The 20,190-nt window shown below is 43.8% G+C and overlaps 1 protein-coding gene across 4 annotated transcripts in view; it reads left to right on the top strand.

Annotated features, from left to right (window-relative positions):
• DIPK1A (divergent protein kinase domain 1A) overlaps positions 1–19,828 on the top strand; it is a 250,794-nt gene extending 230,966 nt beyond the window's left edge. For all 4 annotated transcript variants that reach the window (XM_073643202.1, XM_073643203.1, XM_073643201.1 and 1 more), the window contains 2 exons: positions 2,318–2,494; positions 18,500–19,828. In XM_073643202.1, the coding sequence (XP_073499303.1) occupies positions 2,318–2,494; positions 18,500–19,312 (990 nt within the window). In that variant the 3' untranslated portion in view covers positions 19,313–19,828. The remainder of the gene's footprint in view (positions 1–2,317; positions 2,495–18,499) is intronic.
• Positions 19,829–20,190: the final 362 nt, after the last annotated feature.

Raw genomic sequence — 20,190 nt, 5'->3', positions numbered from 1 at the left:
TCAGAACAGGCAACATCTGGATTGGCCGTCCCTTAGGCTTAGTCGTCGGAGAAGGTTGTGTGTATGTTCCGCCTAACATTTTGCTCATTACAAAAAAAACTTCTCTCTGGAGATTACGGCTCGTCCTGTTTTTTTTTTTTAGATTGTTGAAGTGTAAGTAAATTACCCTTAACATATGTCTATTACATTAAACTCGAAAATGTAATGTGTAGAATAAATCTGTTCCAGTTTCGTCTAGAATACAGCACAACAATTAAATAAAAAATTATCCTTTGACGAATTCTATGCTGCAACTAGAATCAGATCTGTGGTAGTCGGACCTTGGGCACCATCACCGATCAACTGATTGAAGGGACTGAAGAACATCAGAATTGGCACAGCGCCAAACAGTGTGTAGTGAATGATACTGCAGCTGTCACTCATTCAAGGGAATATTAAAAACCTAAAGTCCAATCATCTACATTAACCCCTTCAGTAACTGGCAATTATTATTTTTTTTTTTCATTTTCTCCTCCCCTTCTTCCAAGAGCCATACCTTTTTTTTTTGGCCATATAGCCATATGAGGGATTATTTTTCGCGGGATGAGTTGTACTTTTGAACAATACCATTCATTTTACCATATACTGTGCTGGAAAACGGGAAAAAAATTCCAAGTGTGTTGAAATTGCAAAAAAAAGTGCTACAGCACTGCTATGTATTGCAGAAATCACAATCTCCTATGAACACTGGCCATGAGCCGGTGTTCACAGGATGTTAATGACAGGCATGGGGGTCTTCTGCAGATCCCTGGCTGTTATGACAACCCATTGGTGCGCTGCGATCATGTGAAAGGGGCACCAATTGGCGGGACGAATGACATGCTTCCAGCTGGTGTGTGTTAAATCCCGCTGTCTGTAATTGTCAGCGGGATTTAACTGGTTAACAGCCACAGGCGGAGCACCGCTCTATCAACGGCTGTTAGATGCACTTGATGGTTGATGGAATGAGCCATCAAGTACAGGGAAAGATGTGGGCTCGGAGGACCTGAAGGTCTTGACTATGCGCTATATGGACAGCCCATTGGTTATATTGTTTTTTTTGTAAAGCTTAATTTCTCCTGTGAGAGACAGGCAGGGCCGTATCTGGAGTTTATGCTGACTTAGGCACTCTAAGTGGTGCCGCCGCCTAATGGCAAGTCAGACTATAAGTGCCCTTACCCTTTAGATAGTAGTTAAATTGCACCAAACACATCAGACTAATGTCAGCCAAACTCGCTGATATCACTGGTTTTGGCTGACCGTTTAAGAGCGCCTGCAGACAAGTGTATGAGAAGCCACCTGTTTCATCCAGAAAACTCGTGCAATTTATTTATTTTTTCTAATTTTCATCCATGTATCCATTTTTGACATCCATATACTATCCGTTTTAATACAACTACTTTAAAGGGTATCTGTCACCCCCTGGAACGTATACAACCTATTAATATTGGCATCCAGGTGATAGACATGTTAAACCAGTCCTACCTGTATGCCTCATATTAGTGGTCTTGTTGTTGTGAAATCTTATTTTATATCTTTATGTTGATGATTCCTTCCAGGCTCCGGGGTGTAGGGTGCCGGAAAGAAATCCCTGCCTCCTGTCTACATTATAATGCCACCACCCCACCCCATGTACGCACAGTGTCCTGTGACGTGCTGTTGGGGTGCCATAATCCCGCGCCTGCGCCCTGCACTCCCTCCACAAGCCATACTTCTTCCTCCCTTCTATGGAAGGACTTGCCAGCGCCTGCACAGAAGATCACGGAATACACTATTCAGTGATTTTCTGCACAGGTGCGGGCAAGTCACTTTGACTTCCTCCCATTGAAGGGATTACGGTGCCACAACTGAACATCACAGGGCACTGTGCGTACATGGGAGGGGGGTAGAATTTACACATCTGTTCTCAGGTGCCTAGTGGCAAAGATGGCCATGACTACGGGGGAAATGAACAAACCCCAGCTAAGCTAGAGCTAAGCTAGTTCATATTACACCATGGTCTACGATGTGTCCTGAAGACCAAGAATGGAATTTTAGAATCTGGCAAAAAAAGTGCTGATGGTTCCATATGTGCATACAGCCCGACAGTGAATACTAATGACTCTCCTATGCTAGGTAAGGCATGCACACGTGTGAGAAACTGATTCTGAAGATATTTTATGGCTGATTTTACAATGGTTTAACAATTAATTAGGTTCAGACTTTAAGGATGATGCTGTCAAGTTGTTGTGGATTCATGATGTAGAAATGTACTAACTGCCTAAACAAAGATAGAGTCTAAACATTGTGTGTTTTTCAGATGTATCTGGGAATCTGGGGGAACCGGGAAGGGGTGATAAAGTGTCAAATGGAAGATACTCTACATCTTGATTTTGGAACAGAACTAGAGCCAAGGAAGGAAATTGTACTATTTGACAAGCCAACAAGAGGTACCACCGTCCAAAAGTTCAAAGAGATGGTACACAATCTTTTTAAAGTAAGTGCCTGATCATATGTTTCTCATTTACCAAGTAGAGCACTACAAGGAGTGAATCTTTACCCCATCTGATTTAGGTTGACTTGGTTATTTAAAGGGGTTGTCCTGGATTTTAATATCGATGGCCTATCAGTATCAGTTCGGTGGGTGTCCATCGCCTTTACAATCATTTGATCCCACAGCAGACAGAAGTAAACCGTGCACGGCTCTGTACTCTGTAGTGACCGTTCTCGTGTATTGCAGCTCAGCTCGTTTTCTTTAATGTAAGCTGAGCTGCAGTACCCAAGAATGACCACTAAAAGGTGTAAGGAGCTGTGGTGTTAGGATCCCTCCCCACTTAATCCTGGCTGCCCATGTAAGCCCTTCAGACCATGTCAATGCATATAGCACATGGCTTCAGAGGTTTGACGCTTGATGCCAAGATCAGTCACTTTACATTTTGAGTCAATCGGGGGACTAAATTTTACTAATAGTTTTACTGCAATGCAGCTTCTGTTAATTTCAGTTTTTGTCAAAATTCTGAATATTCTAAATTGTAAAAGCTAGTTAACTTTAAAAGAAACCAAGCTCACCCTTCTATCATAAAATTCATGTTTGAGGTGGAAATCCTTGAAATGGAGTTCTTGTTAGGTTCTTAAAAGATCAGGGCTCAAACCCCTAATTATGTTTTTCCCTCTGTGCCCCCCATCACTTAAAATAAAAACCTATAGATATATAATTATCATATACCACTGTCACTGCTATACCAGGACTAAATATTAATACCAATAATTGACCCAGCATATTAAACTCTCTCCTAAAAAATAGTAATAATACATACAGAAAGTGACACAGCCCAAGTAAAATAATATAATTCTTAATTAGTGCAAATGCATATACATTTTTGTTTAAAACCAGGCGGAAGGGAGAAGGTTAAACAGAGGTGGGAACCACGCAGGGAGCGCCTTTATAAGTGGAAGCAGTCTGTCTTCAAAGTGAAAATATTGGTATACAGTACAGACCAAAAGTTTGGACACACCTTCTCATTTAAAGATTTTTCTGTATTTTCATGACTTTGAAAATTGTACATTCACACTGAAGGCATCAAAACTATGAATTAACACATGTGGAATTATATAGCTAACAAAAAGTGTGAAACAACTGAAAATATGTCTTATATTCTAGGTTCTTCAAAGTTGCCACCTTTTGCTTTGATGACTGCTTTGCACACTCTTGGCATTCTCTTGATGAGCTTCAAGAGGTAGTCACCGGAAATGGTCTTCCAACAATCTTGAAGGAGTTCCCAGAGATGCTTAGCACTTGTTGGCCCTTTTGCCTTCACTCTGCGGTCCAGCTCACCCCAAACCATCTCGATTGGGTTCAGGTCTGGTGACTGTGGAGGCCAGGTCATCTGGCGTAGCACCCCATCACTCTCCTTCTTGGTCAAATAGCCCTTACACAGCCTGGAGGTGTGTTTGGGGTCATTGTCCTGTTGAAAAATAAATGATGGTCCAACTAAACGCAAACCGGATGGAATAGCATGCCGCTGCAAGATGCTGTGGTAGCCATGCTGGTTCAGTATGCCTTCAATTTTGAATAAATCCCCAACAGTGTCTCCAGCAAAGCACCCCCACACCATCACACCTCCTCCTCCATGCTTCACGGTGGGAACTGGGCATGTAGAGTCCATCCTTTCACCTTTTCTGCGTCGCACAAAGACACAGTGGTTGGAACCAAAGATCTCAAATTTGGACTCATCAGACCAAAGCACAGATTTCCACTGGTCTAATGTCCATTCCTTGTGTTCTTTAGCCCAAACAAGTCTCTTCTGCTTGTTGCCTGTCCTTAGCAGTGGTTTCCTAGCAGCTATTTTACCATGAAGGCCTGCTGCACAAAGTCTCCTCTTAACAGTTGTTGTAGAGATGTGTCTGCTGCTAGAACTCTGTGGCATTGACCAGGTCTCTAATCTGTGCTGCTGTTAACCTGCGATTTCTGAGGCTGGTGACTCGGATAAACTTATCCTCAGAAGCAGGGGTGACTCTTGGTCTTCCTTTCCTGGGGCGGTCCTCATGTGAGCCAGTTTCTTTGTAGTGCTTGATGGTTTTTGCAACTGCACTTGGGGACACTTTCTAAGTTTGCCCAATTTTTCGGACTGACTGACCTTCAGTTCTTAAAGTAATGATGGCCACTCGCTTTTCTTTACTTAGCTGCTTTTTTCTTGCCGTAATACAAATTCTAACAGTCTATTCAGTAGGACTATCAGCTGTGTAGCCACCTGACTTCAGCACAACACAATTGATGGTCCCAACTCCATTTATAAGGCAAGAAATCCCACTTATTAAACCTGACAGGGCACACCTGTGAAGTGAAAACCATTTCTGGTGACTACCTCTTGAAGCTCATCAAGAGAATGCCAAGAGTTGGCAAAGCAGTCATCACAGCAAAAGGTGGCTACTTTGAAGAACCTAGAATATAAGACATATTTTCAGTTGTTTCACACCTTTTTGTTAACTATATAATACCACATGTGTTAATTCATAGTTTTGATACCTTCAGTGTGAATGTACAATTTTCATAGTCATGAAAATACAGAAAATTCTTTAAATGAGAAGGGGTGTCCAAACTTTTGGTCTGTACTGTACGTATATGTAAGTCGTGGAATAAATCCAACATAATAACGACAGTCTGACAAATACCGCTAGTTACAAAAAAATGACCAAATTAGACATGAGGGTATACAAATACGTGCTTAGCAGAAATCAAACACTGTAAAAAGTAATAGAGGACAATAACCTGTTTGGAGCTGTAAGGAAACATCTATGACGCGCGTTTTATGTGCAGCTTCTTCCAAGGAGAAAATTTTATTCCTGGCAGTCAATTCTTTCAGTGCTGCGATCACTGGAGCTGGGGTCAGTAAGTGTATAAGCTTTTACATGGACTCTGTCAGCACAAAATTACTGTTCAAGTCAAAAACAGTAACTTGTGGGGAACACAGCCCTTCCATAACTTTAGTGTCCAAATATGTTGCTGTATTTGCTAGAAATAGTTCTTTAATCAAAGATGGTAATGATTTGCTTGGTGCACCCCTGGTGTGGCTGAGCAGTGCAGTGCACCTTCCCACCTATTTGTTTTATATCAGCGTCCTCCACTTCTTTGATTGACAGCTCAGGGTTTACAAGAGCCAGAGGGAGGGCAGAGATAGATGGAAAACAAGTAGGTGGGAAGGTGCACTGAATTATTCTGCCACACCAAGGGTGCACCGAGCACTTTTGAATAAAGAGCGACTTCTGTCAAGCACTACAACAGATTTGGGTACTAAAGGTACAACTCATTAGGGCTATGTCCTCTACCAGGTGCTGTGCTTGGTTTGGAGAGTCATTTTGTGCTGACAGACTCACTATAAATATGTTGATGGCATATCCTTTGCCTATTTTATTATTGTATTATATTGTAATACTTCTTTAAGTATTCTAAAAATCCAACAGCACGGATGGCGACTGCAGAGATCCTGAGCATTTCTCTGCCTCCGTCCCTGCTGCTTTGTGCAGTAGAATATTATATCTGCTTATCACATTCCCCTGCCAGCAACACAGATAGGGATCTTTGGGATGGTACTGTGCCAGCAGAAATGGCACTGAAGAGGCTTCCCTTACACTGCAGAGCTTGGCTGACCAATCCATTCATTTTATTGCATTTGTCTCATGACAGATAAATCATATCACATCATAACCGCAAAAATCCTAAAATTGTTTCCATGTACAGCTTTTTGTGATGATTTAAGAAAGTTATTCTTTTTCTTCTTCTTCTTCTTCTTCTTTTTCTTCTTCTTCTTTTATTATTATTATTTTTATTATTATTATTATTATTATTAGTGTATCTGTTAACAAGGCCACTTTATTTAAAAAGACGAGGCATTTTCTGTAACATAAGCAGCCTGCATTATTGATGGGCTCTGTCTTTAGAACTGTTTAGTAATCAGGCTGACATAAATCGATAGCATCAATAACCTGATTTTCAGCAAGGCCGTGCTTTTAGCATTTAGCGATATTTGCAGCTATTCTCCCGTGTCCTGATTTTCATGTACACAGATATACATGCAGATGGGAGGCAGGATAAGGGGAGGCAATGATTACACTCAGCCTTCTGGCATTAATTATGTGGAGTCTGGAAAATGGCAATAATTCAAGTGAATTATTGTCTATCCTTCCATCCTGCAGTCATCTCGAAGGTTACAGTACTTCCAATAAACAGTGTGTTTATTCCTGGGCCATTGTGACCGGAAATCACATTCAACTAAGGGCCTGTTTAGATTGTCTGGTAATTGGGAAACAAGCATTTACGGCAACACTCTCTCCCGATTATTGGCACATCTAAACAATCCGACAAACAAGCAAAATGCTATCTGGTTGGGTGCAATACACATAAATCAGAAAAAAATAAAGTATAAAGATTTACATCTATTTTTGGGTTACAAGTATTAACAAAGTGCTAAGTGCAAAAAAATATCCTTTGTGCATATACCGTTACATGTAACTGGATTTCCAGAAGCTGAGCTCCATTCAGTCGGACCTGATGTTGGCTATTATTATTATTTATTATTATAGCGCCATTTATTCCATGGCACTTTACATGTGAAGAAGGGGTATACATACAAGAACAATTACAATAATCTTGAACACAATGTGACGGCGACTGGTACCGGAGGAGCGAGGACTCTGCCCGCGAGGGCTCACAGTCTACAAGGGGTGGGTGAGGATACAGTAGGTGAGGGTAGAGCTGGTCGTGCAGCATTATTTGTGGAGTGGTGGTTACTGCAGGTTGTAGGCTTGTCGGAAGAGGTGGGTCTTCAGGCTCTTTTTGAAGGTTTGCACAGTCGACGAGAGTCTGATGTGTTTGGGTAGAGAGTTCCAGAGAAGAGGGGAAGCACGGGAGAAATCTTGTATGCGATTGTGGGAGGAGGAGATTAGAGGGGAGTAGAGAAGGAGGTCTTGTGAGGATCGGAGGTTGCATGCGGGTATGTAGCGGGAGACTAGGTCAGAGATATATGGAGGAGACAGGTTGTGAATGGCTTTGTATGTCATGGTTAGGGTTTTGAACTGGAGTCTCTGGGCAATGGGGAGCCAGTGAAGAGATTGACAGAGAGGAGAGGCCGGGGAATAGCGGGAGGACAGGTGGATTAGTCGGGCAGCAGAGTTTAGGATGGATTGGAGGGGTGCAAGAGTGTTGGAAGGGAGGCCACAGAGCAGAAGGTTACAGTAGTCGAGGCGGGAGATGATGAGGGCATGCACTAGTGTTTTTGCAGATTCATGGTTGACGAATGTGCGGATCCGGGAGATATTTTTGAGTTGGAGTCGGCAGGAAATGGAAAGGGCTTGGATATGTTGTTTGAAGGAGAGTTCAGAGTCCAGGGTTACCCCAAGGCAGTGAGCTTGGGGCGCTGGGGAGAGTGGACAGCCATTGACGTTGATAGATAGGTCAGTTGGAGGGGTTGAATGAGATGGCGGAAAGATGATGAATTCTGTTTTATCCATGTTAAGTTTTAGAAATCTAGCAGAGAAGAAGGATGAAATAGCAGACAGACATTGTGGGATTTTGGTTAGTAAGGAGGTGATATCAGGTCCAGAGAGGTAGATCTGTGTGTCGTCAGCATAGAGGTGATAATGAAAGCCATGAGACTCTATGAGCTGTTCCAGGCCTAAGGTGTAGATCAGGGGTCTCAAACACGCGGCCCGCGGGCCGCATGCGGCCCCTGAGGCTGCTTTATGCGGCCCGCAGGCACAGACCCCTTGACTATCCCGACCTGGTCCAGGAGGAGCCGCCGACAGCAGCGCTGCATTGCCGCACAGAGACCGTCTCCCAGCACTGCATTTCCAATGCCAGCTGCTGGCCAATCAGAGGCCAGCAGCTGATATCTGCGTGTCGGCGCAGCGAGTATGACGTCATTGCCATATGCAGATGTCAGCTGCTGGCCTCTGATTGGCCGGCGGCTGACATTGAAAATGCTGTGCTGGGAGACAGTCTCTGTGCGGCAATGCAGCGCTGCTGTCGGCGGCTCCTCCTGGACCAGGTCGGGATCGTCAAGGGGTCGGACTCTGTGGTGCCTGCGGGCCACATCTGCAGGAAGGCCGCCGAGGGAACGGAGGACAGGCGAGAATCATCTTTTTTTTTTTCTATTTTATGTGTGTGAAGAACAGCACAGGGGGCACAGAGCCACAACATGGGGACCTGGATGGGGCACAGAGCCACAACATGGGGACCTGGATGGGGCACAGAGCCACAACAGGGGACCTGGATGGGGCACAGAGCCACAACAGGGGACCTGGATGGGGCACAGAGCCACAACAGGGGACCTGGATGGGGCACAGAGCCACAACAGGGGACCTGGATGGGGCACAGAGCCACAAGAGGGGACCTGGATGGGGCACAGAGCCACAAGAGGGGACCTGGATGGGGCACAGAGCCACAAGAGGGGACCTGGATGGGGCACAGAGCCACAAGAGGGGACCTGGATGGGGCACAGAGCCACAAGAGGGGACCTGGATGGGGCACAGAGCCACAAGAGGGGACCTGGATGGGGCACAGAGCCACAAGAGGGGACCTGGATGGGGCACAGAGCCACAAGAGGGGACCTGGATGGGGCACAGAGCCACAAGAGGGGACCTGGATGGGGCACAGAGCCACAAGAGGGGACCTGGATGGGGCACAGAGCCACAAGAGGGGACCTGGATGGGGCACAGAGCCACAAGATGGGGACCTGGATGGGGCACAGAGCCACAGGATGGGGACCTGGATGGGGCACAGAGCCACAGGATGGGGACCTGGATGGGGCACAGAGCCACAGGATGGGGACCTGGATGGGGCACATAGCCACAGGATGGGGACCTGGATGGGGCACATAGCCTCAAGATGGGGACCTGGATGGGGCACAGAGCCTCAAGATGGGGACCTGGATGGGGCACAGAGCCTCAAGATGGGGACCTGGATGGGGCACAGAGCCTCAAGATGGGGACCTGGATGGGGCACAGAGCCTCAAGATGGGGACCTGGATGGGGCACAGAGCCTCAAGATGGGGACCTGGATGGGGCACAGAGCCTCAAGATGGGGACCTGGATGGGGCACAGAGCCTCAAGATGGGGACCTGGATGGGGCACAGAGCCTCAAGATGGGGACCTGGATGGGGCACAGAGCCTCAAGATGGGGACCTGGATGGGGCACAGAGCCTCAAGATGGGGACCTGGATGGGGCACAGAGCCTCAAGATGGGGACCTGGATGGGGCACAGAGCCTCAAGATGGGGACCTGGATGGGGCACAGAGCCTCAAGATGGGGACCTGGATGGGGCACAGAGCCACAAGGTGGGGACCTGGATGGGGCACAGAGCCACAAGGTGGGGACCTGGATGGGGCACAGAGCCACAAGATGTTTTCCATTATTACTATATGATGCTATTTGTAAGACAATATTGCTGTATGTGGCCAATTGGGGGAAATAAAATTGTAAAAAAAATAAAAAATAAAATAAAGCATGAAAAAATATTGGGCACTAAAAATGCTGTTTTATATGTAAACTAAAGTAAACACAAAAAAGTGCACGTTTATTATCGCCACATCCATAACGACCCAAGCCATAAAAAAATAAACACGGGAAAAATGTTCAAAAGGTGTATACAAAAAAAATGGTATCACTAAAAATGTCACATTGAACAAAGAATGCGGCCCCCCAAATTCAAATTTTTTCCATGTGCGGCCCATATACCCAGCCGAGTTTGAGACCCCTGGTGTAGATGGAGAAGAGCAGGGGTCCTAGAACTGAACCTTGGGGGACACCGACAGATAGGGGGTGAGATGAGGAGGTGGTCTGTGAGTGAGAGACACTGAATGTCCTGTTTGTTAGATATGAGGAGATCCAGGATAGGGCCAAGTCTGTGATGCCGAGAGATGAGAGAGTCTGTAGTAAGAGGGAATGGTCCTCTGTGTCGAAGGCAGATGACAGGTCTAGCAGGAGGAGGACAGAATAGTGTCGCTTAGATTTGGCGGTTAGTAGGTCGTTGGTAACTTTGGTCAGTGCAGTTTCAGTAGAATGGTGCGGTCGGAAACCAGATTGTAGGCGGTCGAAGAGGGAGCAGGAGGAGAGGTGGGAAGACAGCTCAGAATGGACGTGTTGTTCCAGTAGTTTTGAGGCATAGGGGATAAGTGATTTGGGGCAATAGCTAGACAGGATGGGTCAAGGGAGGGCTTTTTGAGGATGGGTGTGATTGAGGCATGTTTGAAGCATGAGGGGAAGACACCAGTTGTTAGTGACAAGTTGAAGAGGTGGGCTAGGGCTGGGATGAAGATAGTGGTAAGGTTTGGGATGAGGTGAGACGGGATTGGGTCAAGTTTACAGGTGGTGAGGTGTGATTTGGAGAGTAAAGAGGAAAGTTGATCTTCCGTAATGGTGGAGAAGGTGGTTTTGAAGGAGGAGGGTTGAGTAGGTGTGGGGATGGGCTGTGGGGGCTTTAGGTAAAAGCTTTGTCTGATGGTGTCAATCTTCTGTTTGAAGAATGAGGCAAAGTCTTCGGCTGAAATAAGAGGAGAGGAAGGAGGCACTGGGGAACGGAGGAGAGAATTGAAGGTGTTGAATAGTTGTTTGGGGTTGTGAGACAGGTAGGAAATGAGAGATGAGAAGTATGTTTGTTTTGCTGCAGTGAGTGTGGACTTGAAGGTAGTGAGGGACTGTTGGAATGCGATGAAGTGCTCATTGGAGTGGGACCTTTTCCATCTACGCTCAGCAACCCTGGAGGCCCGTCGCAGTTCTTCAGTTAGGCTGGTGTGCCAGGGTTGTCTGTTGATTGTGCGAGCTTTGGTATGTGTGAGGGGGGCGACCGAATCGAGAGCTGCAGCTGTTGTGGTGTTGTATAAGGTGGCAGCAACATCTGCATCAAGTAAGGAACTAATGTCTGTAAGAGGGAGAAGGGATTCAGAGAGTGAGTGTAGGTCAAGGTGTTTGAGATTTCTTCGAGGGTATGCAAGTTTGTGGAGTGGGGATTGTTGTCCCGGGGAGGAGAGAGAGAAGAGAATGTGAGTAGGTTGTGGTCAGAGAGAGGGAGAGGTGAGTTAGAGAGGTTAGATAGGGAACAGAGGCAGGTGAAGATGAGGTCCAGCGTGTGGCCGTCTTTGTGGGTGGGTGTGGAAGACCAAAGGAGGAAGTGAGGGATAGAAGCTTAGAGGCAGCTGAGAGGGAAGTGTCAATGGGGATGTTGAAGTCGCCCATGAGGATAGTGGGGATGTCAACGGAGAGGAAATGAAGTAGCCAAGTGGTGAAGTGGTCAAAGAAAGTGGTGGCTGATCCTAGGGGGTGGTAGATGACAGCCAGTTGAAGGTTGGAGGGGGAGTAGATGCGCACGCAGTGCACTTCAAAAGAGGGGAGAGTAATTGAGGGCGGCAGTGGGATATGGGTGAAGGAGCAGTTTTCTGAGAGGAGGAAACCTATTCCTCCACCGTGCTTGCCGGTGGGGCGGGGGGTATGGGAGAGGTGGAATCCGCCGTACGAAAGTGCAGCAGGAGAGGCCAGGTTTCAGTGATGCCAAGGAAGGAAAGCTTGTTGGTGATGAAGAGGTCGTGAATGTAGGAAAGTTTGTTGCAGACCGAGCGAGCGTTCCATAGAGCTCCTGTTAGGGGGATTGGGGAAGCGGGGGCTGGGCGGATGGGTGTAAGGTTAGAAGGGTTACGAGAGTGAGTTTGGGATAGATCGTGGGTAGGAGGTGGAAGTGATTGTAGGGATGTGGTGAGGAGGGCCAGGATTTGGAGAGATGTCGCCGGCAGTAAGGAGGAGCAGAGAAAGCGTTAGTAGGTGGGAGCAGGAGAGGGCATGAGGTGGCTGTCTGTGTTTGGAGGCAAAGGATTGTATGTTGAGGAATAGCTCTGAGGAGGAGGTGAGATGGGTGGGGAGAATGGAGGGAGTGATGAAGAGTTCCTTACTAGGTGTAGGGATTAGGGGTGGTTGTAAGAAGTGAAGGATTAAGGGGGTGAGAGTGAAAACAAACACAAACATTGTTTACTTATACTTAGTATCCAGTTACCTTCAGTTCCAATTCAGAATTAATTCATATTTCTAACACTTCAGCAATGGCCACACTTAAGGTGATGGACACAGACTCCTGGCTCTCAATATATTTGTAACAAAATACATTCAGCTGTGAACCAGATGGGAGTGGTCTGTGCTCATCTTGATCAGCTGATTTAAGGCTGAACCAGAATCTGGATACTCAAAGGTTGAGTAAACAAGGTCATAAATGAAAGTGGGGGGTGGCTGGTGTAAGTTGGGTCACGTACCATTAGTATATAGTAGGAGCAGAGAGATATAGGGAAGGCTGCATGGAAATCAGGATGGCAAAGTTGGGTCACGTACCTGTAAGAGGAATGGATAAACAGATATACAGCTATATTAAACAGCCGGCATCTGTCTCTGTCTCTGAGGGTATATTCTCACTGAGTTGTGCTGATGGATTGCTATGACAGTGAAGGACCTCCTGAAGACCACCATTGCTGCCATCTTGGTTCTCCTCTGAAGCTCTGCTATATGCTTGGCTCCAAAGGAGACATCAATCTTCACTATATACTGCAATACCAAAGTACTGTATTGTAGTATATAGAATAGGCGATGAGATATAAAAATATTACAGGCCTCGGAAAATAGCAACACAAACCAAATTTATTTATTTTTTTTTCACCACTTAAACATTTAAAAAAACAAACTGCAAGTTTGGTATCACCAGAATAGTACTGACATGGAGAATCCATTTTCCAGATCATTTTTAACATACAATGAACCCCATAAAGTCAAATAAAAAAAAAAAACAATGACTGAATTGCATATTTTTTACCATTTCTCCCAACCTAGATTTTTTTGTTCCCATTTTTCTGTACATTATAAGTGAATGGTGTCGTGCAAAACAAAAAGTTACACTGGAGTGAAGGGGTTACGTGACCTTTGATTGCAATTCATTCAACAGCCACAACCCTGCAGTTGTAAACCTGGTATATGGCTCTGTTCATATGTTCGTGGCGGCTTCTGTTTATTACGGAAGTCCGAATGCTGCGCTGGCTGCATTATATGACGGAGAGGTCCCGCAGACCCCTTTGACTTACAATTGGTTCTGCTGAGATGTCTGATTTGATCCTCACATCACTATTCCAGCAGAATTTGCAAAACAAGTTTCTGCAATCAGATGGAGGATCCAGTTAATCCCAGTGTACGTTTTACTATCATCACGCCATAGTAGCTTCTTTGCAGTACAGCATTGAGCGTTATGTATTGCCAGGATAGGCTGCGTGTATGGAGACCCAGTAAGGGGGTCATTCCCACTCCACCATCATGTTTGTTTCCTATAGTAGCTGTCCTTGTTTGATAGTTTCCATTTCACATCTCACAATTATTTCATGAAGGTATTCATTTATTATTAATTTTTCCAATAAACGTCCCTCTGTTGTTCTCAAAATCATCCATTTTTCAAACCTAGTATAGGTTATGCTCTGCTATAAGCCTCTGTTGCAGATTCCATCAGTCTTAACAGTTAAAATAATGCAACAGGCTGCGCTACTTATTCCACCAAAATGACTGACCCCGGTATAACCAATAGGCATTGTCAGGAGCCATTTGTCTCATGTGTCCAATGTGACCCAGCATGAATTCTGGTTTTCTGTTCTTATAACCCGAACTGAAATACTGAATTTATGATGTAGGTGGTCACATAGCCTTCCCATTGAACAGTGCAGTATTACCTAGCCTTCCCATTGAACAGTGCAGTATTACCTAGCCTTCCCTATGAACAGTGCAGTATTACCTAGCCTTCCCTATGACCAGTGCAGTATTGCCTATCCTTCCCTATGAACAGTGCAGTATTACCTAGCCTTCCCTATGACCAGTGCAGTATTGCCTGTCCTTCCCTATGAACAGTGCAGTATTACCTTTCCTTGCCTATGACCAGTGCAGTATTACCTAGCCTTCCCTGTGACCAATGCAGTATTCCGTAGCCTTCCCTATGACCAGTGCAGTATTACGTAGTCTTCCCTATGACCAGGGCGGTATTACATAGCCTTCCCTATGACCAGTGCAGTATTACGTAGCGTTTCCTATAACCAGTGCAGTATTACCTGTCCTGACTGCACCACTGCCTATAACATTCTTTCCTTACATGGTCCTGATATAAATGTCTGGACAACATGATCTGATTTTAAATGGAGTGTTTCAACACAAAATGACTGCTCAAACCAAGCACATACTCTGTGCACCCTTGCCTTGGTTTGGCTGAGCAGTTCCGTGCACCTTCCCACCTACTTGTTTTCCATCTATCTTAGCCCACCTTTGGCTCCTTTAAAGCCAGATCTGTTAATTAAGGTAGAGGAGGAAGGAGATAGTTGGAAAAACAAGTAGGTGGGAAGTTGCACTGAACTGTTTGGCCACACCAAGGGTGCACCAAGCTCCTGTGCTTGGGTTAAACAGTAATTTTGTGCTGACCTAAATCCCTGTGAATGGTAAAACTTCTGGGCATGGTAACATCCCTTCATGTTTTCTTGCCTGCTTAGTAAGGGCCCAACCCAAAATTTTGCAATTAGGACTTAAGTGTATAAATGTTCTAAGATTTTTTAATTTTTGCAGGTACAGATAGTAAAATAATGAAGTTTCCTATATACTCACCTTGCCGGTCTCATACTGCCCGCCACTGCTCAATGCTCCTATACTTTTTTTTTATTTATATACCTATATAAGAAATTTTACAGTAAAAGCAACAAAGTATAACAAAGAACTGAACCTTCCTTTCCTTTACCCACCGCGTACTGCACTAGCGCAATTATTTTCCTCTGCGGATTGTACTTTTCCGTGTGGCTATGTGACTTAGAAACCTGTAGATCAATTTTGAATACCTTTCAGAATTCCTTTCTACGAGCTGCGATAGAGCAATTCTAGCCGTGGAGCAGTGCGATCTCCCATCGTGGCTGCTGATTGAGGTAACCAGTTCTTTTATTGCTACCAGAGGTTTAATCAAGAACCGAACAGCATGAAATCTAATGTAGACCACCCACTAAATTACTCTCGAGGAGAGGGGAATTGCTACAGAAGAGAGGGACATCATCAAAAGCAAAAAACTCCTTTTGAATATTCACATCCTAATGGTCTAGATAAATGTTTAGTTCCCTATTGGTGGTCATTTAAACAAAAAAAATCAGGAATTGCTGCAATCAGCAGCTGAGTGTTTTTTTGCCCCAGGTTTGAGCTGTGATTTCTTTCCTGTTGATTACTGGAACTGATTACACCAATCTGCCCTAATATAGAAACCTAATATTGTGTAGTTCCCAAACTAGTTTTCACCCATGAAGGCACAAGCTCCTCTGAAGGTGTCCTGTGATATTTGCCACCAAGATGTTACCATTGTGTCTGGTAAGTTTGTGAGGTGTGACCTTCTTGTCTTGGACTTTTTTTTAGTATTTGTGTTGAGATCTGGGGTATTTGGAGCAGGGCTGTGGAGTCTGAGTCGAAGTCGGTATAAAATGGACCGAGTCCTAAAATATATAGTAAATTGGGTACAGTAGTACAATGCAGTTTGTGGGGAATATTTTTTTTATAAGAATTTGGGAAAGTTATGAAATGTCCTATAAATGTCTGTCCTATTCCTGATCTAAGGGTCTAGACTTTTAGCTGAGATGAATCTGTGCTACAGTAAATATACCACTTAAACATGAGCCATGTATAAGGGAGTCGGAGTCGTGGAGTCAGTGTCATGGAAATTAAGGAGTCTGAGTCGGAGGTGTGGCTTACCGACTCCACAGCCCTGATTTGGAGACCATGTCAATATCTTGAGCTCTTTCTTCAACCGTTCCTGAGCAGTTTTTGCACACTGCATTATCTTGCTGGAAAAAGCCATTGATATTTGGGAAATACTATCATGCCATCAATGGGGTTTTAAAATATTTAGACAGGAGGTTTGTATCAAAGTAACAACCACATGAATGTCAGGACCCAAGGTTTACCAGCAGAACATCATCGCCTCCTGGTGCCATCTCTCCCGCAGATAAGTGACGGCCACACACATGGCTGCCACTGAATTCAAAAGAAAACCTAATTGGTCAAACCAGGCCTCCTTCTTCCATTGCTCCATAATTCCGTTCATATGCCCACTCTACATGGTGGTGGATAGGGGTCAGCATGGACGCTTTGACCAGACAGTCACCTCAAGGGCCCCTGTACAGGAACAGTATGTAGGCTCTTCGCAGTCCAATAGTTCATCATACTGTACCCCTTTTTATGTGCTGCTTTGGAGGTCGAAATTGGCTCCTTACCTCTTGGGCCTCTGTGCATCTCAATTGCACCATTGCCATGTCCGCCCCTGTTCTATAGTACAGTTCAATTCATTTGTATACAAGTATCTCCAATTTATTCAAGCCATTAAAGGTGCTTTTCAGTCAACAAAATTATAAAAATAATATATATTAAAAAATAACAAACAACCTTCAGTGGAAAACCCCCAAAATGATAATTTCATGACTCCCAGGGCAAAGAGTACTACATTTATGTATCTCTCAAGCTAGTCAATAATGTGATCAATTTGGCTATAATTCTCCATCAAATAAGGACAAAATGTATCTTACGTCGTAGAGTTTTAGAACTGGATACCTCTGTATAACATTATTTTTTTGTTGAATGTCAAACAATTTATGTTTCCCAGAGGATATTGTAGACAGATATTCAAGGAAGCGAGGATAGTCTGCGAAGGTACAATGTGAAGGGAAGCAGATGATGCATTAGGTACAGTGTAAGACGAGGACAGAATTGTAAGATTATGTCCTAAATAAAAGAAAAAAGTTGTCCAAGATTTTTTTGATCATCGAATACAAAGTGAGAAATGACTCCCATGGCGAGTTGGGATAAACTAAACCACATATTTTGGATGCACATTAATTGTGTGCAGGTTACAGTGACTTTAAATTGAAATATTTGATCGTCTTTTAATAAAATGTATCAACTATTAAAGATCTTTTTTTTCTTACTGGGCTCATAAAGCTTTAATGTGGTCTCAAGTGATCTCGGGGACTGGTTCCTGTTGTTTACACTGAATAAGGCAAATCGTAAGAGCTCTGGCTTTTTTTTTTTCTTGTTCCTATTGAACTACTGATAAGAGCACACTGGGGTTTAAAAAATGTACCACATATGAAAGTATGATAATTTCCCCTGTGCTTTGAAAATCTCTATTAGAACTGCCATTATCCACCTCCACAAAGAATGTTTTCATCCAATAATTTATCCTATGAGCATTACTTTTTTTTTAAATATATATATGTTTTATACATATATATTTATTATAAATAGACACACACTTATTATCGGATGCTCATACCCAGAAGTATTCTTTTTGTTATTTTTAAGAAAATGCGTCTATTGCAGGCATGTCAGACTCAAACACAGAGGGCCAAAATGAAAAACTTGGGACACAGTCGTGGGCCAACCAGTATACAGAATAAAGGACCCCACACAGTCCTACATTTAGAATAATGGACCCCACATAGTCCTCCATACAGAATAATGGGCCCCACATAGTTCTCCATACAGAATAATGGCCCCACATAGTCCCCCATACGGAATAATGGGCCCCACATAGTCCTCCATGTAGAGTAATGCGCCGAACATAGTCTTCCATACAGAATAATGGCCCCACATAGTCCTCCATACAGTATAATGAGCCCCACATAGTCCTCCATACAGAATAATGGGCCCCACATAGTCCTCCATACAGTATAATGGGCCCCACATAGTCCTCCATACAGAATAATGGCCCCATATAGTCCTCCATACAGAATAATGGGCCCCACATAGTCCTTCATACAGAATAATGGGCCTCACATGGTCGTCCATACAGAATAATGGGCCTCATATAGTCGTGGTGGTTCTGGTGTCGTAGGCCAAATATAACCACCCTACGGGCCAGAGTTTAACATGTATGATCTATTGCATGAGTCCTTTAAAGTAAACTTTCTTTTTCTTTCTGTTTCAGACTAAATTAGGTGATCAAGGTAATCTCCGTGAACTAGTAAACCTCATCTTAGCAGCTGCAGATGGTAATAAGGATGGCCATGTGTCCCTACCAGAGGCCAAATCCGCATGGGCACTTCTACAACTCAATGAGTTTTTGTTGATGGTAATCCTTCAAGATAAGGAACACACCCCAAAATTACTGGGCTTCTGTGGAGATCTATACATAACAGAGCGTGTACCTTACACCTCACTTTATGGAATAAGTCTACCATGGATCTTTGAGATATTTGTTCCTCAAGGACTCCGAAAATGGATGGACCAGTGGTTCACCCCATCCTGGCCTCGGAAGGCTAAGATAGTGATAGGTCTTCTCGAATTTGTAGAGGATATTTTTCATGGACCTTTTGGAAATTTTCTTATGTGTGACACAAGTGCCAAAAACTTTGGTTATAATGACAAGTATGACATGAAAGTAGTGGACATGAGGAACGTTGTTCCGGAGATGCACTTAAAGGACATGATGAAAGACCGGCCGTGTGAAGAGGACTCCGACTGTGTTTATGGTACTGACTGCAGCACTGTGTGCGACCAAAGCAAAAATAAATGTACCGCAGATGTAAGCCAACCAAATCTAGCAAAAATATGTCTGTTAGTGAAGGACTACCTCTTCCAAGGGAGCCCTTCTGAAATCCGAGAGGAACTAGAGAAACAAATCTACTCCTGTATTGCCCTGAAAGCTGCTACCAAGAACATGGAGATGCAACATTCATTAATTTTAAACAACTTGAAAGCTCTTTTATGGAAAAAGATCTCACATACTAATGATTCATAATGTCCCGGAAATGTTTCCATCTGACTTTCCACTCTGATGCAACAGCAACTGCTGTGTGTGTTGTAAAGTTCTGTTACTTTTATGTAATATTTTTTTTATTTTTTTTTTATAATATCTTCACCTCTTTAAATCCGATGCGAAAAATAGTATTTCTTCATTAAGCCATTGACGTGTCAATTTTAAAACAAACTGATGATCAATTTTATGGTCAACTTGTCATTGACATCGAGCATCAACTCATCGAATCTTGCTCCAAAGTGACTGGTAGCACACGATATGCACTTATATTGCCTCAAATGTTGGCAACAACTCATCCTTCATATGATCATGTCTTATTTGCTACATTCAGGATGTTACAATGCTGTGAAATTTGCCTCCTTCTGATGGTGTAACTTAAGGTGTTTTTATAAAATATTAACTATATTATTATTATTATTATATTTTTTTTTTGTAAGAATGCCGGCCAAAAGACCACTCCTGTCATATTGTGGTTAAATAAAAGCTGCTGTTTTAAAATATGGAATTAGAAAATGGAGATAACGTTTACTGATAAGTTAGCATGGATGAATTTGCACACTTTTGTTCAGAGCATAACTAAATAACATGTCATTAAAATGTGGTTCATCAACTGAGTACTTAACATATGTTCCAATTGTGCATAATTATTATTATTTTTTTCTCATTTATATTCCAACTTTAAGTACAGGTTATGTACATTAGTAAGATCTTGGCTTTGAGACTATTTCATTGTGGAACAAACCAATATATTAGGCCTTCAAGGTGTTGTCTTCTGATGTTTCTTCACGAGCACAGCACACCTTTGTGGTTTCCTGCTTGGGCGTGAAACGCTCCTGATGATTGACAGTTCTGACAAGAAG

Source organism: Phyllobates terribilis, unplaced genomic scaffold (genome assembly GCF_046119375.1).
Source record: "Phyllobates terribilis strain yellow unplaced genomic scaffold, ASM4611937v1 Scaffold_8__6_contigs__length_399053987, whole genome shotgun sequence".
In the NCBI taxonomy this organism is placed as follows: Eukaryota; Metazoa; Chordata; class Amphibia; order Anura; family Dendrobatidae; genus Phyllobates; species Phyllobates terribilis.
This window is presented reverse-complemented; position numbering and strand designations above follow the sequence as displayed.